At 51.2% G+C, this 23,233-nt stretch overlaps 1 protein-coding gene and 1 gene segment (V, D, J or C); one reads left to right on the top strand and one right to left on the bottom strand.

Moving 5' to 3' along the window:
- Positions 1-1,947: 1,947 nt before the first annotated feature.
- Positions 1,948-2,253, top strand: LOC134524513 (feather keratin Cos2-3-like). The gene has a single exon (XM_063354612.1). The coding sequence runs from the start codon at positions 1,948-1,950 to the stop codon at positions 2,251-2,253; it is 306 nt and encodes a 101-aa protein (XP_063210682.1).
- A 10,388-nt stretch (positions 2,254-12,641) lies between these two features.
- LOC134524694 (T cell receptor alpha variable 26-2-like) lies at positions 12,642-19,652 on the bottom strand. The segment is given in 3 exon segments: positions 12,642-12,719; positions 18,825-19,108; positions 19,571-19,652. Coding segments are annotated over 3 exon segments (414 nt in total).
- Positions 19,653-23,233: the final 3,581 nt, after the last annotated feature.

The following is a 23,233-nucleotide window of genomic DNA, read 5'->3' as shown; positions in this document are numbered from 1 at the left end:
ACTCTGGCAACAGCTGTCAAAGGCAACAAGAAGGGATTCTCTAAGGGCACAGGTGACAAAAGGAAGGCTAGAGGAACTGTAGTCCCCCTGCTGAATGAGTGGGCCTTCTCTGATGTTGCACAGCTTGGCAACACAGGACATGGAAAGGCTGAGGTGTGGAATGCCTTCTTTGCCTCAGTCTTTACAAGCAAAGACCAGTCTTGAGGAATCCTATGTCCTTGAGACCAGGAGCAGTGGCACAGAGTCCAGTTGGAGGCCTGTAACTAGCAGATGTTCCTCAGGGGTCAGTGCTGGGCCCAGTCTTGTTCAATGTACCCATCAACAACCTGGATGAGGGGACAGAGTATACCCTCAGCAAGTTTGGTGATGGTACAACACTGGGAGGAGTGGCTGACACAGCAGAAGGCTGTGGTGCCATACAGCAAGACATAGACCGGCTGGAGACTTGGGTGGAGAGGAACCTAATAAAGTTCAACAAGGGCAAGTGTAGGGTCCTACACCAAGGGAGGAATAACAGGATAGGATCTGATCTGCTGGAAAGTGGCTCTGTAGAGAGAGACCTGGGAGTCCTCGTGGACAGCAAGTTGACTGTGAGGCAGCAATGTGTCCTTGTGGCCAAGAGGGCCAGTGGTCTCCTGGGTGCATTAAGAAGGGTGTGGTCAGCAGTTCGAGGGAGGTCATCACAGAATCACAGAATGATGGGGGTTGGAAGGGACCTCTGGAGATCATCTAGTCCAACCCCCCTGTCAGAGCAGATTCACCTAGAGCAGGCTGCACAGGAACGCATCCAGATGGGTTTGAAGGTCTCCAGACACAGAGACTCCACCACCTCTCTGGGCAGCCTGTTCCAGTGTTCTGCCACCCTCAAATTAACGAAGTTCCACCTCCAGATGTGGCCTCGCCAAGGCAGAGTAATATCCCGGTGGTGGTAGAGGAAACACATAACTTTGGTACTCAGCAGCATTGAAATAACAGTGGAAGTAATTTTGCAGCCCTCAATACCCATAGCTAGGGGAAGGCTGCTTATTTTCCTCGGTAAAAGATTAAAAGAGTCTACTGGAGTGAGTTGGGAGGGAGAGAAAGACAAGGCACGTCCTTGCGAGACGAACCATGGATTAAAGGGTGGGGAGTAGTTTGGCCCTTTCCTGTAATTGCAGCCACAGACCACTCACCAGACTGACTCACTGACACATTCCTGCCTTGGAAATCATGGCGTCTCACAATCCCAGCACTCAGAAGAAGACTCCGTGAGGGAAGGTGGACAGCATAAGCCAGGAAATGCGAAGGTGGCATTGAGAAAACAACCACACAGACCATGTCATTAGCTGGGATGTTTTCTGTTCATCATGAGCAGCTTAGACAATTGCCACTTCGGTAGAAGCTACCTCTCGGCCCAGGGCAGGTCAGGGCCACCATAAAAGCCAGCCCAACTCCTCGCTCTCCCATCCACTTCTCTCTCCTCCTCCTCCTTGGGAACCAGGTGAGTCTGAAGCCCTTTCCCTGTGTTGTTTTCTGCTCATGCAGGTGTGTACTCCTCCCTCCTATAGTGGGCTGTGGTGCTGCTCTCCATGAGAAGGGGAAGAAGGGTGAAGGTCTGAGTAGAGAGTGTCTGGGACTTGGTTGAGGGAGCTGTTCTCTTAAGAGATAGGCAGCAGCCTCCTTGGGCTTGGAGACACTTTGCATTATCTTGAAAGAGGACTTGGCACTTGGCTGAGGTTGCCCTTCACTGCAAAGATTGGCAGCAGCCTGGTTGGGCCTGGGTGATCCTCACAGTACTGTGTCTGGTAACCCTTTTGCCTCACTGCACAGTTTCTAGCTCCTGGCTCAGCAGGTGCCTTTGACACGCTTGTGGTGGAGTGACAGACTCCTGGCAGACTGTTCCTCAAATATGTATGTGCTCTACTGCCTCTCTGCCCTCTCTCACAGGTGCTCCTGCAGCCCAGAGACATGTCCTGCTATGACCGGTGCCAGCCCTGCCGGCCCTGTGGCCCCACCCCGCTGGCCAACAGCTGCAATGAGCCCTGTGTCAGGCAGTGCCAGAACTCCACCGTTGTCATTGAGCCTCCTGCTGTGGTGGTGACCCTGCCTGGCCCCATCCTCAGCTCCTTCCCACAGAACACCGTTGTGGGATCCTCCACCTCTGCTGCCGTTGGCAGCATCCTCAGCTGTGATGGAGTGCCCATCAACTCTGGGTGCTGTGACCTCTCTGGCATTTCCAGCCGCTACTGTGGCAGAAGGTGTCCCCCCTGCTAAATGCGCTGGTGACAGCCCTGACAAGGACCCCCAGGAACCTGATGCTGGATTGAAGACAAAGCTCCTGGCCATTGATTTTAGGGAGACTGAGCAGCCATTGCTGCCCTTCCAAAGGAGAGCTGCTGGGGTTCGCTGAAAATCTGGCCAAAGTCTAACTTCCGTGCCTTATTCTCTCTCCCATTTCTTCTGGTATTTTTTGTTCTTCTAGGCCATAAGACCTGCAAAGCCACCATGGGGCATCTACTGGCCCCTCACCCTCTGTGGGATAGGCCTGTGGGATTTCAACTGTGGGCAATGGCAGCAGAATTTTGGCATCTGCTGATCCTCTCCCTGCTCTGGCCACCTCCTCTACAAGTGAACTTCTTTCCACCTCAGAGTCATTAAAGTTTTCTGCATGCTGACCTCTGCTTCCATGTCATCCTTTTCATGGTGGACCTTGTCTTGTATGCCAAGGGAGAAAGACTTTGTCTTGGGTGGTGGGGGATAAGGTGAGGGCACAAGCAGAAGAGGAAGGGGAGGGTGGGATATGGGGTAATGGGTCCCTTCCATTCACTGTCCCTTGGTGCTGAGGAAGATATACTCATCTCCTCCACAGCCAGTGGGTATCAGGCCCTGTATTCCAGCATCTCTGCTCACATGGAATCTCTTGGCATCAGAACACGTCCTGCAACAAGGAGACTGACCATTGCTTTCCCTTAGAGAGTGCTCCCCAGTGCTGCTGGAGGCTCTGAGAGGTCAGCAGCTCACAAGCCTGTGCAGAAGGGAATTCCTCCTGCTCTGGATAGCCCTGTGGTGGGAAAAGAAGCTCAGTCAGAAGGTGGCCCCCAAGGATGCAGGAGCAAAGATGGTGTGAGAAAAAGCCTTCAGAACAACCCCTGACCTTCTCATCCTAATCCTCCAACTTCTCCCCTGAATGAGGGAGCATGGCCTGAACCCGAGGGCAAGGACAGTAAGGGCAGGCGACCCATACACCTTCTGCCCCCAAAGAGTCCCCTGCACAGCCCAGCAGTTGCACAGATGTGCAGGGCTAAGGGGACTCCCAGGTTGATATTGGAATCACAAAGTATCTTTCCCCTAGGCCAGCTCTTCTCCTGGCAGGGCATGTTGTCCAGCTCTGCTTGGTGGTCTGCTCCCCTACCGAGATCTTGCATAGAGCTGCACAGCCTGGTCACACTGCAGAAGAAATGGGGCAGGGCTGCGGGAAACCTATGAGGTACTGCATGAGAAGGGCTCCAAGGATGGGCAGAGTGCACTGGGGAGAGCAGGTCCTCCAGATCTCAGCACACGGCCATGCAGCAATTGGAGGGTCCGCATGGTGGTTCTGAGTATTTTTGAAAATTATTGCAATCATGTAATTCCAGGAAGGAGCATTGCCAGAGGGCAGGTTTTCCATCTTTCAGATGCTTTCTCCAGAAAGCAAAGAGCAGCAAACGAGGAACCATTGCACAAACCGCCACAACCTCCTGCATTGCCCATCAGCTCACTAGTGCCATTGGGCAGAATAACCACATAACCCCCGGTGAAAACAAGGGAACCTGAGAGTCTTTCACCACCCTTCTATTTCCTCTCAGGCCACTGGCACTGTCCCCTCCTGGAAGAAGATCTTGTCCTGCAAATCCCTGAGCGTACAGGGGAAGCAGCTCTGCCAAGGGACACCTGACGACCCCTTCCCCAACTCTAAGACACATCCCCTCCATCCCCTGGGCTCTTGCACAGCCAAGGAAGCTCCCTGCACCAGGGTGTCTTGCAAAGCACAGAGGTAGAAGGCACTGTCAGAGAGCTCGACTTTCTCCAGCTGGAGGAGGCTGTATTTCTCGGTGGTGTTCAGCACGGTGGTGAGACAGCCACTGGGCTTGTAGCCAGCTGCTGCCTGATAGGAGATACGCTGTGGAGCTTGTCCTTTTCTCTGTTTGTACCAGAGCAAGGCATCAAAGCTGGAGGTTTGGTAGGTGCAGGTGGTTTCAAAGGTGTCTCCCTGCTTCACTGTGACTTGTGCTTCTTGCTGGGTGACAGTGGTCTATCCCATGGTGCCTGGAAGAAAAAGAGGGTCAGTGACTGTGCAGGGAAAGACTCTGAAATGCAAAACAAGAGGAGATGCAAAATGTCAGAGGAGCAGGCTCCCTTTTCCTTTCTCTGCAGCACTAGCCCCATGGATGGGTACAGCAAGGCGGTATCTTTGAGCAGGCAGCCTCACACCTCAGCTCAGCGTGGATCTCACAACACAGTAATGCCAACTACCTCACACAGGGATACCCCCAGAGGAGAGCTGTGCTTTCACCCACACTTTTAATTTCCACTCTCCTGCTGCCTGGAGTGTCCAGGGAAGAACCTGTGGTGCCTGGCCCTCCTGTGCTGGCTCCAGGTCACCTCCAGCATGGTGAGAGATCATGGGAACACCTGTGAGCACTTTCATGCTGCTCCCCATTCCCTGTCCTCTCAGGAGGCTCCGAAGTCAAGGTAGGGAGGGAAAAGAAAGCCCAGGCACTGAGGACTTGCAGGAGGAATGGATAGTCCGGGCAAGCTGCATGACATGCACCAGCCTGGAGAGAGACTGGGACACCCTAAGAGCGTGAGTGGCATGAGAGAGCTTTCATGTCCCTGCATCAGCTTTCAAAAAACCCTGTGTGTCAAAACACAAGTACAAGGTCAGGAAAGGTGTACTACCAAGATAGAAAAGAGCTTCTGCAATGGTATGTCTGTGAAACACTGGGCTCGGAGAGATCAGAAGAGAGAGGCAGAGAGAGGTGGATGGGTGGCAAGAGAAAAGGAAAGCAAGGGGTCTATGATGGTCAGGAGAGGAGCTCTTTCTTCTTGGTCTCATCTTTTCTCTATGTAGCAGTATCTTGAGAAAGCAGGTGCATTTGCCCATAATTCAAGAGCAGCTCCCCGCAGAGACGTGTTGAGGGGGTGTGGGTCTCCTGGGAAGAAGAGGAATCATGCCTCCAGTCAAAGACAATCCTTACCCAGTGGTTGCCTCAGGAAGGCAGAGAGGACGAGATACCTGATGTGCGTGCTGAGACCGATCCTCTTGCATGTGTGGGACAGACTCAGAAAACCCACACGTCCCCACCAAGAGCCCCGAGAGAGCAGAGCTGCCGGAAATGGCTCTGCAAGGGGAACAAAGAATGAAATGGGGAGGAGAAAATACTTGTTCTTAGCGCATCTCAAATGCCTGTGCTGCGGTTTTCCCTTCCCCAGTACTGGCACATGTTGCTCCTGCAGTCAACAGCTTCTGCCTTTGCAAGGTGAGGGGTGAAAGGGGGATAGGCCTGCACCTGGTGACCCACCTCTCTGACACATCCCCCTCTGCAACGTGTTGGGAGTGTCTCCTTCCCTGATGCCTGCGTCCTCTCTCTCTCCATCCTCAAGCCCTTGGCTGGGTTGGCCTCTCCTGGCTCCTGCATGGTATCTAGTCCCAAGCTCCTTTCAGCATACCCAAACCCGCAGGTCTCAGAAACACAACGGTCAACACCCCCACACCCTGCAGACACCAGCTGCCCTACTCAGCCCAACGAGGCACTGGGCACTTTCTTCCTCTGTCCAAAAGAAGATGTCTCAGGAACCAACAAATCAAGTTTCCTGCCACACTTCCCATCCCATCTCATAAATCGTTCCCATCTCAAGCTCATTGGGGAAAAAAACACACTCAAACCCAAAGAGACGGTCCTTCCACTTGACCATAGCCCTTCCATTCTCACTTTCCTCAACACAGGTAGGATCTCCATTTGTCCTCTCCTTACTTTTAGCATTTAACAAACCAACTAACCCAACTGTCTTTACTCTTTCCATAGCATAATTTAGGTTGGACAGCACCTCTGCAGGTCACCAATTTCAAGAGCTTGCTCAGAGCAGGCCATACCTGCATGTTTGTCAAAGCCGGAAAAACCGTTTGTCTGGCACCTTGCTTCCTGATGCTGCACTTGCAGAGCACAGCTGGGAGAGGGACTCCTTCCAAGGGAGGCAGGTCCCAGTTGGGGGGACCTGAATGGGAGCCTTCCAGGCCAGGTGAGGACCCTTGGAAAATGCCAACCTTTCTGGGAGGTTCTCAGGGCACAAGGCTTGTCCTCCCGGTGCCTGTGCAGTGCTGGGCACAGCCTTCTGCCACCACTCCTCTGGCTCTCCCGGCTGCTCCAGTGCTAAAAGCAGATGAGGAGATGGTCACCTCAGCAGAGCAGCTCCCTGAGCTCAAATGAGCCACGTTCACTGACAGATGTTGGGGCTTGGCTCAGGCAGCTTGAAATCTCCTCCTGATGCCACCTGCTAATTAATATTAGTTTGTCTTTTGAAGAGATGGTATTTATCTTAAGGCAACTTCATCAGGCCAGCTTCCTCTCTGGTGTCCCAGCCCCAGCATTTGCAGCTGCAGGCCATGGGGCTCACCCCCCGCACACAACCCTTTGCTGCCATGTGAGCGTGTCAGGGCAGCACCTCTCCCTGCATTGAACCTGGAACTGGTCCCAGACCTCCACAACTGCCTTACGGCAATCACCAGGGATGGGCCGGAGCTTGCAAAACGTCGGGATCATTTTGACTTGTAAAGTGGAGAATGCCTGGAGCTGCAGCAATAGGGATGGTCTTGAGCTTTGACTTTGTCTCTCATGGACTGAATTGGTATGTGAACATGGTTGAATTTCAAAAAAAGACCCCGCTGCTTGGACCTCAATACACCTTCTCTCTTTCCTGTAATTGAGAACACAATCAGTTGAACTACTTCTGGCCAACACACAAAAGCCCAAAAGCCCTCTGCTGTCACTAAATCCACCAACAGTGGCTGGCACCTCATGTGTCTTCTTCTTAGCAGTAGGCTTTCGAGGACTTGCCTGAAGTTGTCAGGGGCACAGGGGCAGAGAGCTGCCCGTGGAGTCCTGCTTCTCAGAATGTGGGGAGAGGCTGGGCTTCCTCATGTGCATATGCATCTGTCTGCACCTGGGGGCATATTTGTGCCTCTGTATTTGCATTTGTGTGGGCATTTGCAAATGCACACGTGAGAGTGAGTGTCTGCCAGCGTGCGTGTGAACGAGGACATTTCTGTTTATGTCTGTGCATGTGTTTGTGTCCACACACATTTTTGCAGGTGTGGAGGTAAGTGTTTGTGTGTTGTCAGTGTGTGTCTGTTTGTATGTCTGTGGGCATACATGTGAGCAGACGAACACATGTCTGTGTTTGTACAGTGTAGGAATGCATCTGAGAGAAAATGGTCATGTGAGCCAGCCTCCCTACTATGAGAGATTAGATTAAGAGCAAAACAGGTGGTAGAAGATGGAATTAGTACATGGGAAAAACGGGAACTGAGAAGGCAGAAAAAATGTTGTGCTAATGACTAAGCAATTTACTATGAGAATTCTTGTAACCAATCATCTGATGCGTGAATGAATTGCATGGACAGCGCGTGGACAGTGTAACCAGCTAATCAGAAATAAGCAAGTGGCATGTACGGCTACAACACAGGGTATAAAAGATGATGATCTGTGCTTAATAAACGGCTTCTGTTGATTCACATTGGATCGTCTGGAGTCCAGTTATTTCTCCTCAGATGGTGACCCCGACGTGATACCGATTGGCACTTGTCTTGAGCAACGGAATGCAAGGGGCGGAAGACCCAGAAGGAGATCCACCAGCTGGAGGACGGCTCAGCTGGACTGAGACCGGGCGGATTGGGCGGCAACCCGGAATAGAGGAAACAGATGACGTGGCCATGGACACCCAGAGAGAGGTGAGCAGCCGGGGCAGGAGATGGGGCAACAAGTAACAAAAGAAGAAGGGGCTATACTAAGACTTCTCCTGCATATCCCCTCTAAGAGAGGGGTGAAATACGACGAGCGTATGCTCCGAAGGTTGTTAACCTGGTGCAGAGAGAACGGATTCGCACCAGAGCCCCAGACAGCTTTTAAACCAGAAATACAGGAGGCTGTTGGGAAAAAACTGTGGGAAGTGATAAGTAAAGGAGACAAAGAGGCATCACCATTAGCGACAACATGGTGGTTGGTGTTATCGACCTTACAAGATATGAAGGCAGAGCGAGCCATGGCAGCCGGGGCTTTTGCAGCATTAGAACCCACGGGAGGGGGATCAAACTGGCCAGGTACGAAGGTCTGGGACGATCCCCTGCTGATCCCCTCTGCTCCACCTGAGGCCGATGGAGGAGGCAGAATGTCAGCAGAGAAGGACAGAGCCGGAGCTGTTTGCTCCTGACATTGCCCGCCTCACCCCCTCCCCAGTCGTCTCCCTGAGATAGAAGTGCTGGTTTTTTATGTCTGCTGTGTAAGTGTGTGTGGGCGCCAGCTTATACCTGCTGATCAGCATGTGTGCTACTGTTTGCTTTTTGTTGTGTGCAGTGTCGTTAGGTGACTCCACTTGAGCAGGTGTTCTGCCAGTGTGGTACTGTTCTCGTATGCATCTAGGGCTGACACTCTGTCAAGTGAAGAAGTTTGTATATACACAATGTTTAGACGTAAGGTGAGCGCGCCCCAGGCAGATACACCAGGATGGGCTGTAGAACCGATGGAAGTCCTGAAATATTGGGGGAGTTTTCACGAGCCGACACGTTTACACTCTCGGGAATGGCTTGCCCGTGCAGGGCGTATCGCTGGTTGTTTGTTGTTTGTCTATAAGATCATGGTTGATTGGGAAAAGGACTTGAGACAAAGTCTATAGGATGCTCTGTATGAAAATGAGAAACTTAAGGAAAAATGAGAAACTGAGCTCTTGTTGCAAAGGCAGACTTTTATGTCAGTCGTAAGTGATGGAAAAAAAAAAAAAGAGACAAGAAAAAAAAAGAGAAAAGAAAAAAAAAGAAAAAAATTAAAAAGAGAAAAAAAAAGAGAAAAAAAAAAGAAAGAAAAAAAAAGAAACCAAACAGGAACAATTAGATGGGAAATGTGCCACGTTAGCACAAAAGTATGCCATACGCATTACGAGAAAGCATCAGAAAAAGAGAAATAGGACACCTGATTCAAAGCAGTACCATAGAGATATGTTTTTGGGTTTTTTCCTATATGTGTATATGTTATTGCATGCCTTAGTAGATTGCTCTGTGTTATACCCTGTGAGACTAAAATGAACCCCAGCAGAAGCAGTCTCTTGAGCAAGGGGGTGGAATATGGGAAAGCAACGGAAGATCGGCGAGGAGGATTGTAAATACACTCAAGGGACTCGCACGTGGGTGCTGGAAAACACATATATCACACCAATCGTTATTCAGTCTCGGGTGCTGGCAAGAAAAACATTTGGATGACATAAGCCTGTAATGGACTCTCAGACACCTTATCTAGCTGCTTGAGAATCTTGGCCTGTTGTGGAAGAAGATCAAAGCACAGTACCAGCGAGAACAGGGAGTCCGCATGCGCTCTTGCTAACAAGGACTTTTTTGCTGCCAAGGATTCGTGATAACAACGACTCTCTTGCTGCCAAGGATAAGTTTAACAATGCTACTAGTACCGCTATTTCTGAGTTATTGCTAGATGTAGATAGTATTCGATATGCGATGTTGCAAAACAGAACTGCTACTGATTTTTTGCTTTCAGCTCACAGACATGGTTGTCAAGATTTTAAAGGACTGTATTGTATGAATCTAAGTGACCGCTCCAAATCCATCCATGCCCAGTTGCAGGAACTGCACCGACTGAACCAGCAACTTGTGGAGACCACTTTTGAAAATCTTTTTGCTGGATGGACTCGGGGGTGGGGTTGGTTGAAGCAAATTATACTCATTGCCTATGTGGAAGGAATTTGTCTGTTATGTTTAGTATGCTGTTTGCTGTGTTTAATAAGCATTATACGATCAGCTGTAAATGCCGCTTTGCATCGTACCCTTGTACGAGTTGTAGAATATGTTCTCTAAAAACTATGTGTGTATCCATGAGAACCTGACCTTCACAGAAGAAGATAACAAGAAGGGATTACAACAATGTAGTCACGTATCAGACAGCTGCTGTTAGCAAAGCTGGATCATGAGTTTGGTGAGACTCGCTGCATACGCTGGCCACGTGTGCAGCGACTCTAGCCTGTACTTTTCTACTCAGTCCAGTGCAGGAGAGTCTGGTGGGACTTGCTGCGTGCACTGGCCATGCATGCAGTGACTCTAGCCTGTACTTCTCCACTCAATGCAGTGTAGGATATAGGGGGGCTGTCTCGGGTCAGAGAGGGGGAGAGAGACATGAGCACACTTTGAAGATACAGGGGATGCCCTGAAGCACTGTGTCTGCCCCCACACCCCCCCCGCCCCCCCATAAGTTCTATGTTCATTAACCCCAACAGCTCCGAAGGCATTACAGCATGTTGCAAGATAAGATATAGTCTCCTACTGCTGCAAGACGCATTGAACACCTTCCTACAAGAATTTCAACTTTATGCCCTGATAGGACAGTGCGGTGATGCACTCACAAAGAGCCTGACTTCATTAGAGGGGGTATTTTTGCCACATACCTTTTCAAAACCAGTAACTATGATGATTGAAATGTTACCACGATTGTTTTTCCAGGGTCGTTTGTGCTGTCACCAGCTTTCTGGAATGGATCCAAGCCACATACATGTCCCCATCAAAAAGGATGACCTTGACCCTTGGTTATCACAAAGTCTTAACCTTCTTAGTACATTATATTGGGCAAATAAATTATTCTTTCCCCTAGCACAGACTATTACAGTCACTTTCACAAATTCCTTTACAGCCGCGCATCCTGTGAGCACCAAAGCCTCTTGATGGCACCTGTTCGGTGTTTGTAGATGGTTCAGGGACACAGTAAAGGCCTTTGACTTATTTCAACAGGAACTGTTAAATGTAGGCAGAATCTCAATATGCTACTGGTATTGTTCAAGGACTTGAAGGAGCATTTATAAAACAAGTAGAGAACCAATTGTTATTTAGTCTCTTACTGCAATTAATGTTGCTTTTATGAAAAAGACAGTTTCGTTATTTTATTGTCCACATACGCTCTCATAGCTGTTTACTTGGTCCTTTAACTGAGGGAAACACAGTTGCGGATTATCACACTGTTGGTAACAACTTGGAACATTATGCAGCAAGCTGAAAAGTCGCGTGATTTTTTTTTTTCATCAAAATGCGAAGGCATTGAGGAAGGAATTTTCTTTAACACAACAACAAGCACATGATATTGTGTGAACTTGTGCTGATTGTCAACCATTTATACCTAACTTCAACCCAGGCGTCAGTCCCCAAGGGCACGGACCTTTGGAGTTCTGGCAGACTGATGTAACCCATGTGTCAGAATTTGGAAAACTGAAATTTATACACCTGAGTGTAGACTGTTATTCAACTGCAATTTGGGCAACTGTGCAGACTGGTGAATCTAGTAAACATGTACGAAAGCATTTGCGATGCGCGTTTGCAGCCTTAGGTGTACCGCGTGTGATAAAGACTGATAATGGCCCAGGGTATGTAGCCCGTTCAACAGAGGTATTTCTACAGCTGTGAGGCATTACACATGTGACTGGCACACCACATTCTCTGATGGGTCAAGCCATAGTGGAACGCATGAACCAGTCTTTAAAAAATTTACTTCAAAAACAAAAAGGGGGAGAGCAAGGGCTGAGTCCTGTAGATCGACTGAACAAAGCCATTTACATCCTGAACTTCCTACGCCTTCCTCAACACTGCCTTGGACCTCCAATCGTGCGGCACGGCACAGGCCTGCAGAGAGACCTGGGAGATTTTAGGCAGGAAAATGGCATGGTAGCAGTTAAAAACAGTGTGACAGGGAAGTGGGAAGGACCGTGTAGACTATTAACCTGGGGTCGAGGATATGCCTGTGTCGCTACAGATGCTGGAACCAGATGGGTACCAGCCAAGCGGATAAAGCCCTGGTTTGAGCAGACGGATTCAAATGAGTTACCCCACAATACCAACAACGACAATGAGGGCTGAAGAAGTGCAGTGCCCTAGGTGTGGAACTGTGACCCATAGATCCTTGTGCCTTGTGAGGATTGTTGAGGCCGGTGGTGGTTTGAAAGACCACGTGCTGCCACCCGGTGTGCTGTGTGTTTTTAATCCGGTGTGCTGTGTATTTTAATTTTAGTGTGCTGTGTATTTTAATAAGGAATTAGGTAAAGTGACAGGGTATGCTGTCTGTTTTTAATCCAGTGTGCTGTGTATTTTAATTCCGGTGTGCTGTGTGTTTTAATAAGGAGTTAAGTAAGGTGACAGGGTGTGCTGTGTGTTTTAAATCCAGTGTGCTGTGTGTTTTAAATCTGGCATGCTGTGTGTTTTAATAAAGAACTAAGTAAGGTGACGGGTTTAATTCGTTTAGCTATTGCAATAGAGTACACAGAGTCAGGTTCACCTCAACACGAGCTGGCTGAGCGACAGGAGATTAGGGAAGTCTACCATTCACAAGGATTGGTCAAGGTGTGGCATACAGTGCTGTTACGCAGTGCTACTGCCAGAGGTTTGGTCGGTTCCAGAGGACTAGTGGGAACAGGTAGTACGTCACTGTAGCAACAGGTTCGGTCATCTACAGCGCAGAAAGAAGGGCAAGGGTACTGATATTTGAAGATGCCACTGAGAATTAGTGTTGGGCTTATCTTTGTGATTGGAAGTTGCAGCTGAGCACAAAATTGAGAACCCTTGGTATTTCGGCTTCTTTTAATACAGCAGGATTCAATTCAGTTTACCCAACATTTAACACGTCCCTCGTGAACTTTTGTGGAGACACCATAGGGGTGATGATTGATTTTTGCTGTTGGCTCAGGGTCATGCATGTGAAGATTTTGAAGGTATGTGTTGTATGAACCTTTCTGACCACTTATCATCCATTCATAAGCAGTTACGGAAGCTGAAGGATAACACGTCCAAATTAAAAGTGGTTAAAAACGGTTTTGATGATTGGTTAAGCTCATGGGGTATAATGGGATGATTATCAGATTTACTAAAGCAAGGGCTCATGCTATTGTTGGTTATATTATTATTGATTATGGCAGCCTTGTGTGTTCTCCGCAAAGTGACTGACATGATAGAAAATGCCATGCATAAGGTCTGGCTGGCTCAAGAAGAAAAAGGGCATATTGTAGGAATGTGTCTGAGAGAAAATGGTCATGTGAGCCAGCCTCCCTACTATGAGAGATTGGATTAAGGGCAAAACAGGTGGTAGAAGATGGAATTAGTACATGGGAAAAACGGGAACTGAGAAGGCAGAAAACATATTGTGCTAATGACTAAGCAATTTACTATGTGAATTCTTGTAACCAATCTGATGTGTGAATGAACTGCATGGACAGCGCGTGGACAGTGTAACCAGCTAATCAGAAATAAGCAAGTGGCATGTACGGCTACAACACAGGGTATAAAAGATGATGATCTGTGCTTAATAAACGGCTTCTGTTGATTCACATTGGATCGTCTGGAGTCCAGTTATTTCTCCTCAGTACAGGAGCTTGCATATATATCTAGGTGCAAGTGTGTATAAGCATATGTGAACACTTATGTAGTGACAAGTCTCAGGGGTGAAATTGTGTGTGTGTGTGTGCTTGCGCAGGGGTTCCCATGTAACTGAATGTATATGCACATGTATTTTTATGTGTGCTGGCATGTCATAGAATCTTAGAATATCCCGAGTTGGAAGGGACCCATAAGGATCATCGCGTCCAACTCCCTGCTTCTTGCAGGACTACCTTTTCTGCCAGGCAGCTCTCCAGCCACACTTCCCCAAGCCCATGCATTGCTACAGGCTTGGGGAAGTGTGGCTGGAGAGCTGCCCGGCAGAAAAGGACCTGGGGGTTCTAATTGACAAGCGGCTGAACATGAGCCAGAAGTGTGCCCAGGTGGCCAAGAAGCCAATGGCATCCTGGCTTGTATTAGAAATAGTGTGACCAGCAGAAGTAGGGAGGTAATTGTCGCCCTGTACTCAGCACTGGTGAGGCCACACCTTGAGTATTGTGGCCAGTTTTGGGCACCTCAATATGAGAGAGATATCGAGGTGCTGGAGCGAGTGCAGAGGAGGGCAACGAAGCTGGTGGAGGGCCTGGAGAATAAATCTGATGAGGAGCGATTGAAGGAGCTGGGACTGTTTAGTTTGAGGAACAGGAGGCTGAGGGGAGACCTCATCACTCTCTACAACTACTTGAAAGGACATTGTCGAGAGGTTGCTGCTGGTCTCTTCTCACAGGTAATTAGTGATAGAACAAGAAGGAATGGGTTCAAGCTGCAGCAGGGTAGGGTTAGGCTGGACATTAGGAAAAAATTCTTCAGAGAAAGAGTGGTTAGACACTGGAATAGGCTGCCCGGGGAGGTGGTGGATTCACCATCCCTGAATGTGTTTAAGACTTGTTTAGATGTGGTGTTAAGGGATATAGTGTAAGGGAGAACTTCATAGGGTGGAGTTGATGGTTGGACTCAATGATCCTAAGGGTCTTTTCCAACCTAAATGATTCTATGATTCTATGATTCTATGATTCTACCTAAAACTAAACCATATGACTAAGAGCATCATCCATACGTTCCTTCAACTCTAACAAGCTTGGTGCTGTGACTACTTCCCTGGGGAGCTTGTTCCAGTGACCGATCTCCCTTTCAGTGAAGAACCTTTTCCTAATGTTCAATCTGAGCTTCTCTGATGCAGCTTCATACCATTTCTATGTGTCCTGTCACTGGTCACCAGAAAGAGGAGATCAGCACCTGCCCTTCCACTGCCCCTCCTTGAGGAAATTGTGGACTGCAATGAGGTCACCCCTCAGCCTTCTCTTCTCCAAGCTGAACCTACCAAGTGACCTCAGCCACTCCTCCTAAGTCTTGCCCTCGAGACCTTTCACCATCTTGATCACCGTTCTCTTGGACACACTCCAATAGTTTGCTGTCCTTCTTAAGTTGAGGCGCCCATAACCGCACACAGGACTCGAGGTGGGGCCACACTAGTGCAGTGTAGAGTGGGACAATCATCTCCCAAAAACAGCTAGCTACGCTGGGCTTGATGCACCCCAGCACACTGTTGGCCCTTTTGGCTGCCAGGGCACACTGGTGACTCATATTCAACTTGCCATCGACCCAAACCCTCTGACCTCTTTCCACGGGGCTGCTCTCCAGCCTCTCATCCCCCGGTTCGTATGTGTAACCAGGATTACCTCATCCCAGGCGAGGAATCTGTCACTTGATCTTGTTGCTTTTCATATGGCTGGTGATTGCCCAGTGCTCTGGTTTACCCAGATCTCTCTACAAGGCCTCTCTACCCTCAAGGAAGTCCACAGCTCCTCCTGGTTTAGTATCGTTGGCAAACTTACTCAAGGTACATTTGATTCCTGCCTCCAGATCATTTATGAAACCATTAAAGAGGACTGGCCCTGAAATTGAGCCCTGGGGAACCCTGGAACATGGACTAAACATTGCTAGAGACCAGAGAGTGGAATAATTGTGGGGAATTGCTGCTGATGTCATTGTTGTGGAGGGACGGGGCGTGGAGTGTGTGTAAATTGCCCACCTTAGTGGGTGTTGTGATGGTGTTATTTCGATTTTGGTGTGAGGAATTCTTTTTTGTTGATGTAAGAGAAGTTTGTGAACATTGTAGATTGTGTGATGAATGCATCTATTAAGGACAATTCTCAAATATGCGATTCACAGAGGCGAGGGGTGGACTGTATCTGGTTTATTGGACAAGGGTTTGGTATCAGGGAGGCTGCAGGGGTGGCTTCTGTGAGAAGATGACAGAAGTTGCATCTGTCCCATGTTGAACAGAACCAGCTCCAGCCGGCTCCAAGACAGGTCCGCCACTGACTAAATCGGAGCCATCCAGCGATAGTGGTAGGACCTCTATGCTAACATATTTAAGAAGGGAAAAAACAGTTGCGCAAGAGCAGCTGGAAGAGAGGAGTGAGAATAGGTGAGAGAAACAGCCCTGCAGACACCAATGTCAGTGAAGAAGGAGTGGGAAGAGGTGCTCCAGGCGCAGAGCAGAGATTCCCCTGTAGTTCATGGTGAAGACCATGGGGACGCAGGCTGTCCCCCTGCAGCCCATGGAGGTTAGAGGTGGAGCAGATATCCACTTGCAGCCCATGGAGGACCCCACACCACAGCAGGTAGATGTGCCCTGAAGGAAGCTGTGACTCCATGGAGACCCCACGCTGGACCAGGCTGCTGGCAGGACCTGTGGCCCCGTGGAGAGGACCCCACACTGCAGCAGGTTTTCTGGCGGAACCTGTGGCCCTGCGGGGGACCCACACTGCAACAATCTGTGCCTGAAGGACTGCAGACCATGGAAAGGGCCCATGCTGGAGCGGTTCATGAAGAACTGCAATCCATGGGAAGGGCCTGTGTTGGAGCGGTTCATAAAGTCTCCCATGGGAAGGACTCCACATTGGAGCAGAGGAAGAGCACGAGAAGGAAGGAGTGGCAGAGAAGAAGCGTTATGAACGGACTGCACCCCCCGTTCCCCTTCCCCCTGAGATGCTTGGGAGGAGGAAGTAGAGAAGTCAGGAGTGAAGTTGAGCTTGTGAAGAAGAGAGGGGTGGGGGGAAGGTGCTGTTAGATTTGTTATTTTCTGTTATCCTACTCGGATTTGATTGTCAATACATTAAATTGATTTCCCCAAGTCAAGCCTGTATTGCCCGTGACAGTAATGGCTGAGTGATCTCCTTGTCCTTCTCTCAACACATGAGCTTGTTTTCTCTTGTTTCGTCTTCTTTTCTCCCCCTGTCCTCCTGAGGAGTGGGGGTGACAGAGCAGCTTGGTGGGCACCTGGCAGCCAGCCAAGGTCAACCCAACCCAAACAGGCCATGATCCTGCTGGCCCAGCATCTCGGTAGAACTGGTCAACAACCTTCTTGGTGCAGAAAGGGCACTGCAGCAGCAGAGCCACCTGGGCAAAGATGACCATAAAGCCGACTGTGCGTGCTCCCAGTGCTGGCAGGAAGCAGACTTTCTTTGTCGTGACAGCATTTTTCACCGAGCAGCTTGCATATGGTGACAGAATGATCAAAGGACGTGGCTGAGAGGATCAGGAACTCAGTCATACCTAGGAAGAAGTGGGAAAAGGAAAGCAGGAAACACAAATGATGGAATGCCTCCAGCATCTGGGGACAACGGTGGTGGCACAGCAGATCTCCAAGAAGGAAAACCAGCCAAGGAAGAGCTACCTCAGGATCCTGCGGTGACAACCATGAGGCTATTCCCACTATGATTAGGAGATGCACGGAGAAGACAAAGACAAGCAGAAGCATGTGCCCCCTGGGGAGGTCCCCCTGTTTGACTATATTGGTGTTTCCTTTGGGGCAACGTACTGCCCTGTTTGAAACAGCTTTGTCATGTCCAGAAGGAATCAGCTACCTAGGCAAGAGGGAGGATCCAAAGGTGTTCTGGGGTGAATTCTTTGTCTCCATTGGTGTCAGAGGAATAAAATCAAGCACTGCTGCAAAGCAAGGGAACCACTACAGCCCAGGTGAAGGTCTGGCCCTGACAGGGCTGAGGAGCAGGTGGTAGGCCACAGTAAAGAGAACTTGAAGGAGCTCTTACAAACATTTATGGTTCGCTGGGGTGGATGACTGCCATTGCAACTTATTCTACGTCTGTGAGGCATTTCTGAGACAAAGCTGTCAGGCCTTTACGGACAGGCCAGAGGACGCCACGTTACCCAGAACACTGGGAGCACTTTATAGGGAAGCAAGAGAATCTTGTAGGAAACACCACACTCCCCTCCCTGCCTTGCACTGAGCATCTCAGTCTCCATGTGTCTGCTGACCAAGGGGCTGTCCGCTGCCTTCAGGAGCACAGATCCACAGGAGCCATTGATGAGAAATGGGGCTGAGCCCAGGCACTGACTCCAAGGAGGACCCGGTGATGCCGGTGCTGGGGCCATGGTGGATGCTGATGCCACGCCCAGTGCTGGTGCTGATGCCGGTTCCGGTCAGGTGGGGGAAGCCCCATGGCGCAGGGGACGGGGACAGGGAGCAAGACAGATCCTTCACTCTGTGCCTTGGAAGCCTCTGCCCATGGGTTTGACCACCTCTGTCAGCTGCTTCAGTCACACAGAGTCCCCCGGGGCCTGGCTGGAGCCTACAGCCTCTTACCAGAGGCCTCCTGCCAGCTCTCATTCCCTTCAGACCTCCAGCCCCTGAGGGCAACTCAGTAAATCCCTTTCTGACTCATCCCTCAAGGAGAAACCTGGCATGCCTTGAGGCTGCGCTCAGTGTGTCCAGGCCAAGCGGTTTACCCTGTCTCCTGGGCCCCAGCTGCCAAGGTGCTGAATCCTGTCAAACAAGCTCCTGGTCTCACCACTGAGCCCCTGTGGGGAGCGTTTGAAGGTGCCTCTGACCTCGACATGCCCTTCTCCTGCCGCTGGGGAGCTTCAACTTCTGACCCCACGCAATGACTTTGTAACACTAGCAGGAACATTTGGGCAGGTGTCTGAAATTCTGTAGCTGGCGGACTCAGTTTTCCATTGTATATCTGAGCTTTTACAGGGAACGAACTGTGAAACCCCTTCCGGTTGTCCGGAGGGGCCCCGGCGGGCGGAGCGCAGCGCCCCCTGGCGGGCCCGCCCAGGGCTGTTCCTCCGCCCACAACACACACGCCCGGCCCCGCCCGCGCCGGTTCCTGCCCGGCTGCAGCCCCGGCTCCTCTCCCCGTGGGAGACCCACGGCACAGTAATACACCGCCGCGTCCCCGCGCCGGGGCCGGGCGAGCCACAGGGCGCTGGAGCGGCGGTCTGCCGACACCCACAGCCGCCCCGGCGGGTCCCGCAGCTCTTTGGAGTCTTTTAGGCTGCTCACGAGGTATGCAGGGCCTCGGCCCAGGAGCTGACGGTACCAGTGGATGAAGTAGGTGATCTTTATGTTGGGGTGGGAGCAGTTGATGCTGATGCCGGCGCCCTCGGTGGTCTCTGCCAACGGCTCTTGCTGCACCTGGGTTCTGCCTGCAGCCACTGCCAAGAAGAAAAGAAGAATCACTTTGCTTCAGCAGGAAATGTCATGCACCAGGAGAGGGGAGAAGACAGGTCACTGATGATGGGGATATGTTCAGAGAACAAAGTATGGAGAGAAAATTTCTCTGAGAGTTGGAGAGAGTTGGAGTTGGAGAGTTGAAGACAAGAATGTAGGAGGGATGTTTGGAAGAACAGAATAAAGACGAGGAGAAAGGAATAAGGAAAAGATATGGACTGGGAGGAATGGATGGATGGATGGATGGATGGATGGATGGATGGATGGATGGATGGAGTAACAGAGTGAGACAGGTCATCTGGGAGGGAATGTCCTCATTGAGGGCAGAAGGGATGTCTGTAGAAAGGAGAACAGAGGGGGAATAAGGTTCGAGAAGGAGCAGGAGAGCCCCGGCTCCAGCGCTGGTAACACACAGCCCACTGCCTGCCGCCACCAGCCCCACACACCCAGCAGCAGCACGGCCAGCCCCGACAGCCCTGCGCGCCGGTACCGCTGCATCCCGCCGCTCCGCCGCCCGTGCCTCGCTGCCCGCCGCCAGCCTCGGCTTTCTGCTCCTGCCGCGCCCCCTTCTCTCCGCCACCTCCTCTACTCTCCTCTCCGCCTCCGCCAGTTCCGCCCCGGGGCTCAGCCCTGCGCCCTGAGCAGGAAGGCGGCACCGGGGCAGAGACCGGCCGGAGCAGAGCTGCCCGCAGCTACACCGGCTGTGAGGGAGGGCAGGCACCGGCTGTCCCCGGCACGGGCACCTCGGCCACGGGGACGCTGGTGGCCTGGAAGGAGCCAAGGGGAGGGCAAATGGCACAGCAGCAGGGCATGGCAGGAAGGTTTGGAGGTCAAGTGCTTGCTATTTTAACAGTACTCTTATTTTCTCGAATAGGTCTCGGACATTCTTGGACAAAACTTGGACATTTAAAAGCAGATGTGGAAGGGAAGGGCACGGGGTTCTGCTGGATGCTCTCAGGTAGCAATAGAAAAGGAACAGTCAGCTATCGTGGCTACACTAGAGCCTCAGCTCAGAAACAGCAGCTCCACGGAGAGGGGAACCTGCCCTGGCTGAGCTCTCCCAGCAGAGCTCCCTGGCTCTGATCTCACTAAGGTCTCTCGAAGGCAAGGGGGAAAGCCCTTGGCTGTACTGTCTCCAAGCTTGATGTGAGCACAGGGCGACCGATATTCAGGAGGGGAGATGGCCTTAGAAAATTTCCCCACTGGGCACAGCCCTTGTCAGAAAGAGGGTCTATACTGGACAGCCCTGTGGGACAGTAGCTGGCTTTGGGGGATGTGGTCTTGAATCCAACGTCCCTTCCCTCCCAGGGACAGTTGCTGGGCTCAGACTGAGATTCCAATGTGGGACATGATGGACCTTATTGGCTGAAGTCCAAAGTGGTCATTAGTTCTTTGGCTTTCCTGTGCAAGCCGCAGGGTCTGTCCTTCCACTCACAGCACAGCAATGTCAGGCTTCATGTTCCTTTCATTCAGGACCTGTTTGATCCAAGGTCTCAGCCCCTGCCTGTCCCCGCACCAGGTTGATAAGCTACATAAATACGTTTGGCATTGACATGGACATGAGAGAGAGCCATGTCCCACCCCAGACACCACCGACACTGCATTGGAAAGAAGTGCACTCAGGGGCAGCCAGCACAAGGTGGGCAGGATTGCTCAGCCTTTCTCCTTGCCCAGAATGCAATCCGCATCCTTTGAACTCTCTAGCATTGGGGAGAGCACCTGTGCCCTGGCCTGGAGAGGCCGTGCTGAGGAACTCTAAATAGTGTCACACTGAATTCAACTAAGGATCCAAAATGGAGTGAAACCATCCTCGTTGTGGCCTGAAATAGGCAGCAGCAGAGTGTGAGCTCTGCAGGGGCAGGAGAAGGAGGTGTCAGGAGGCAGGGGCTACATTTCAGTGCCTCTTCCCTGGATACACCTCCAGCAGGCTGGTGCCATCACCGCTCAGCTGCACTCGGGCTCCTTTTGCCCCGGGGAACATGCTGCTCTGTGGTGCTCATGGATAGAGCAGCGGACAGTATCCCTGCAATAACCAGCACATGCCCTCTTGATGAGTGACACACAACGACACATACACACAGGCTCAGGCACGCTGGCATGGAATCATGCAAAAATTTGTGTTCCCATGTGCATTCACAAAAACCTGGCTGCTTACAAGTACACAAAAGACAAGAACACACATAGGAACACCATGAACCATGGATTCTTCTGAGGACCCCTGGGAACCGGGCAGTATTAGGCAGGGTGGGGTGAAAACCTGGCAGTGCAACACATACATCCGGGGAAGCAACAGTAAGTGACCATTGGGGTGAGATGAGGCGAGATGAGCAGAGTGACCCAGGCTATTGTCGTCTGCTCTGAACCTGTCCAGCACTTGATCTGAGTCTTCTGCCCACACTGCTGCATTCCTGCCCTGGAAATCCTGGGGCCTTTCATCCCACTGATGACAGGAAGCCTTCACTGGGGAATGGGGAATGGGGAATGGGCATGGAACAACTCTGGAAATGAAAAGGCAGCAGTGCAGGAAACCAAAGCACAGCCCATATCATTAGCTGCAATGGTTTGCACTCAAGATGAGCTTGTGCAAAAATTGTTACCTCTGCAAAGGATGCCTCTGGTGCTGCGTCAATGAAGGGCAGGTATAAAAGCCAGCCCAAGTCCCTGCTCTCTACTCCACTTCTCTGGCCGCCTTCTCCTTGGGGACCAGGTGAGTCTGCAGCTCCTTCTCCTCCTCTTCCAAAGTGAGATCTCTCCTCGATGGACCTCTCAGCTGATATTGTCTCTCTCCATCCTTGGGTTTGCGTCTTCTTGTCATGCTAGGGGAAAGCAGGGAGAAGGTCTGCTTAGAGACAAGCTGAGTGGTGGCTGACAGGGCTTTTGGTTTATGCTCTAGGAGACACCTTCCATGGGCCAGGCTACTCTTTGTAGGGTGATGAAGACTGTGTGTCTCCTGGCCAAGATTCCAGCTCCCCAATCAGTAGTGGCCTTGGCTCCTTTCTGACGGGGTAACAAGGCTGCTCCTCACCCACCCTTGTGCTCTGTTTCCTCCTTGATCCTCTGCAGGTGCACCTCCAGGCCCTTGAGACATGTCCTGCTACAACCAGTGCCAGCCCTGCCGGCCCTGTGGCCCCACCCCACTGGCCAACAGCTGCAATGAGCCCTGCATCAGGCAGTGCCAGAACTCCAGTGTCGTCATTGAGCCTCCTCCTGTGGTGGTCACCCTGCCCGGCCCCATCCTCAGCTCCTTCCCACAGAACACCGTTGTGGGATCCTCCACCTCCGCTGCTGTTGGCAGCATCCTCAGCTGTGATGGAGTGCCCATCACCTCTGGGTGCTGTGACCTCTCTGGCATTTCCAGCCGCTACTGTGGCAGAAGGTCCCTCCTCTGATAAAGATGCTGGGAAAGCCCCAGGGAGATATCTCGAGCAATGCAGAACATGATGCTGGGCAAGGGATCGAGATTTAGGATGTGTTTTTGGTGTAGCTGAAGAGCTTTGCTTTTCTCTCCCTTTTCTTTGACTGCTTCAGTTCCCCTTGGCAGTAAGGTGCTACTAATGCCAGCCTGGTAGGGACCTGCTGTCTCCTCTCCCTCTATGGGGCAGGCAGACAGACAGCATGCAAGAACTTCTGCACGGCCAAGGACAACAGAGCCTCTGCTGCTGCCCGTGGGGCTCCATGAACTGGCGGCCCCCACCTGGAGTGACTTTGTCTCCCTCTTTGGACTCATTAAACTTCTGCTGCATTCAAGCCTGGCCTCCATGTGGTCCTTCCCTCTGTGGACACTCCCCAAGCTACCAAAGGAGAAAGGTGTTGCTCTGGGGTGGAAGGGGGTTAGAGCACAAGGAGACACATCTCCATTCTCAGAGGAGTGGGAGGTTGGGACAGCCTGTAGTGGCTCCTGTTTTGGGCACCAACCCTTGAAGCTGAGGAAGATATCCTGGTCTGCTCTCCTGCCAGTGACCATCAGGCCTTGCCTTGCTGTTATCTCTGCCCACAGATGTCCAGAAAGGCAGGAGTCCCTGAGGTGTCAGCAGCCCCATGAGCTCTTGAGGAAGGGCCTTCCTCTTGCTATGGCCAGAGCTGCTCTGGGCTGTCAGGGGGTCAGTGTG

Source organism: Chroicocephalus ridibundus, chromosome 17 (genome assembly GCF_963924245.1).
Source record: "Chroicocephalus ridibundus chromosome 17, bChrRid1.1, whole genome shotgun sequence".
Lineage (NCBI taxonomy): Eukaryota > Metazoa > Chordata > Aves > Charadriiformes > Laridae > Chroicocephalus > Chroicocephalus ridibundus.
This window is presented reverse-complemented; position numbering and strand designations above follow the sequence as displayed.

Bases quoted from the DNA above. Each gene is read 5' to 3' on its own strand.
- LOC134524513 (XM_063354612.1), top strand. From the start codon at position 1,948: ATGTCCTGCTATGACCGGTGCCAGCCCTGCCGGCCCTGTGGCCCCACC.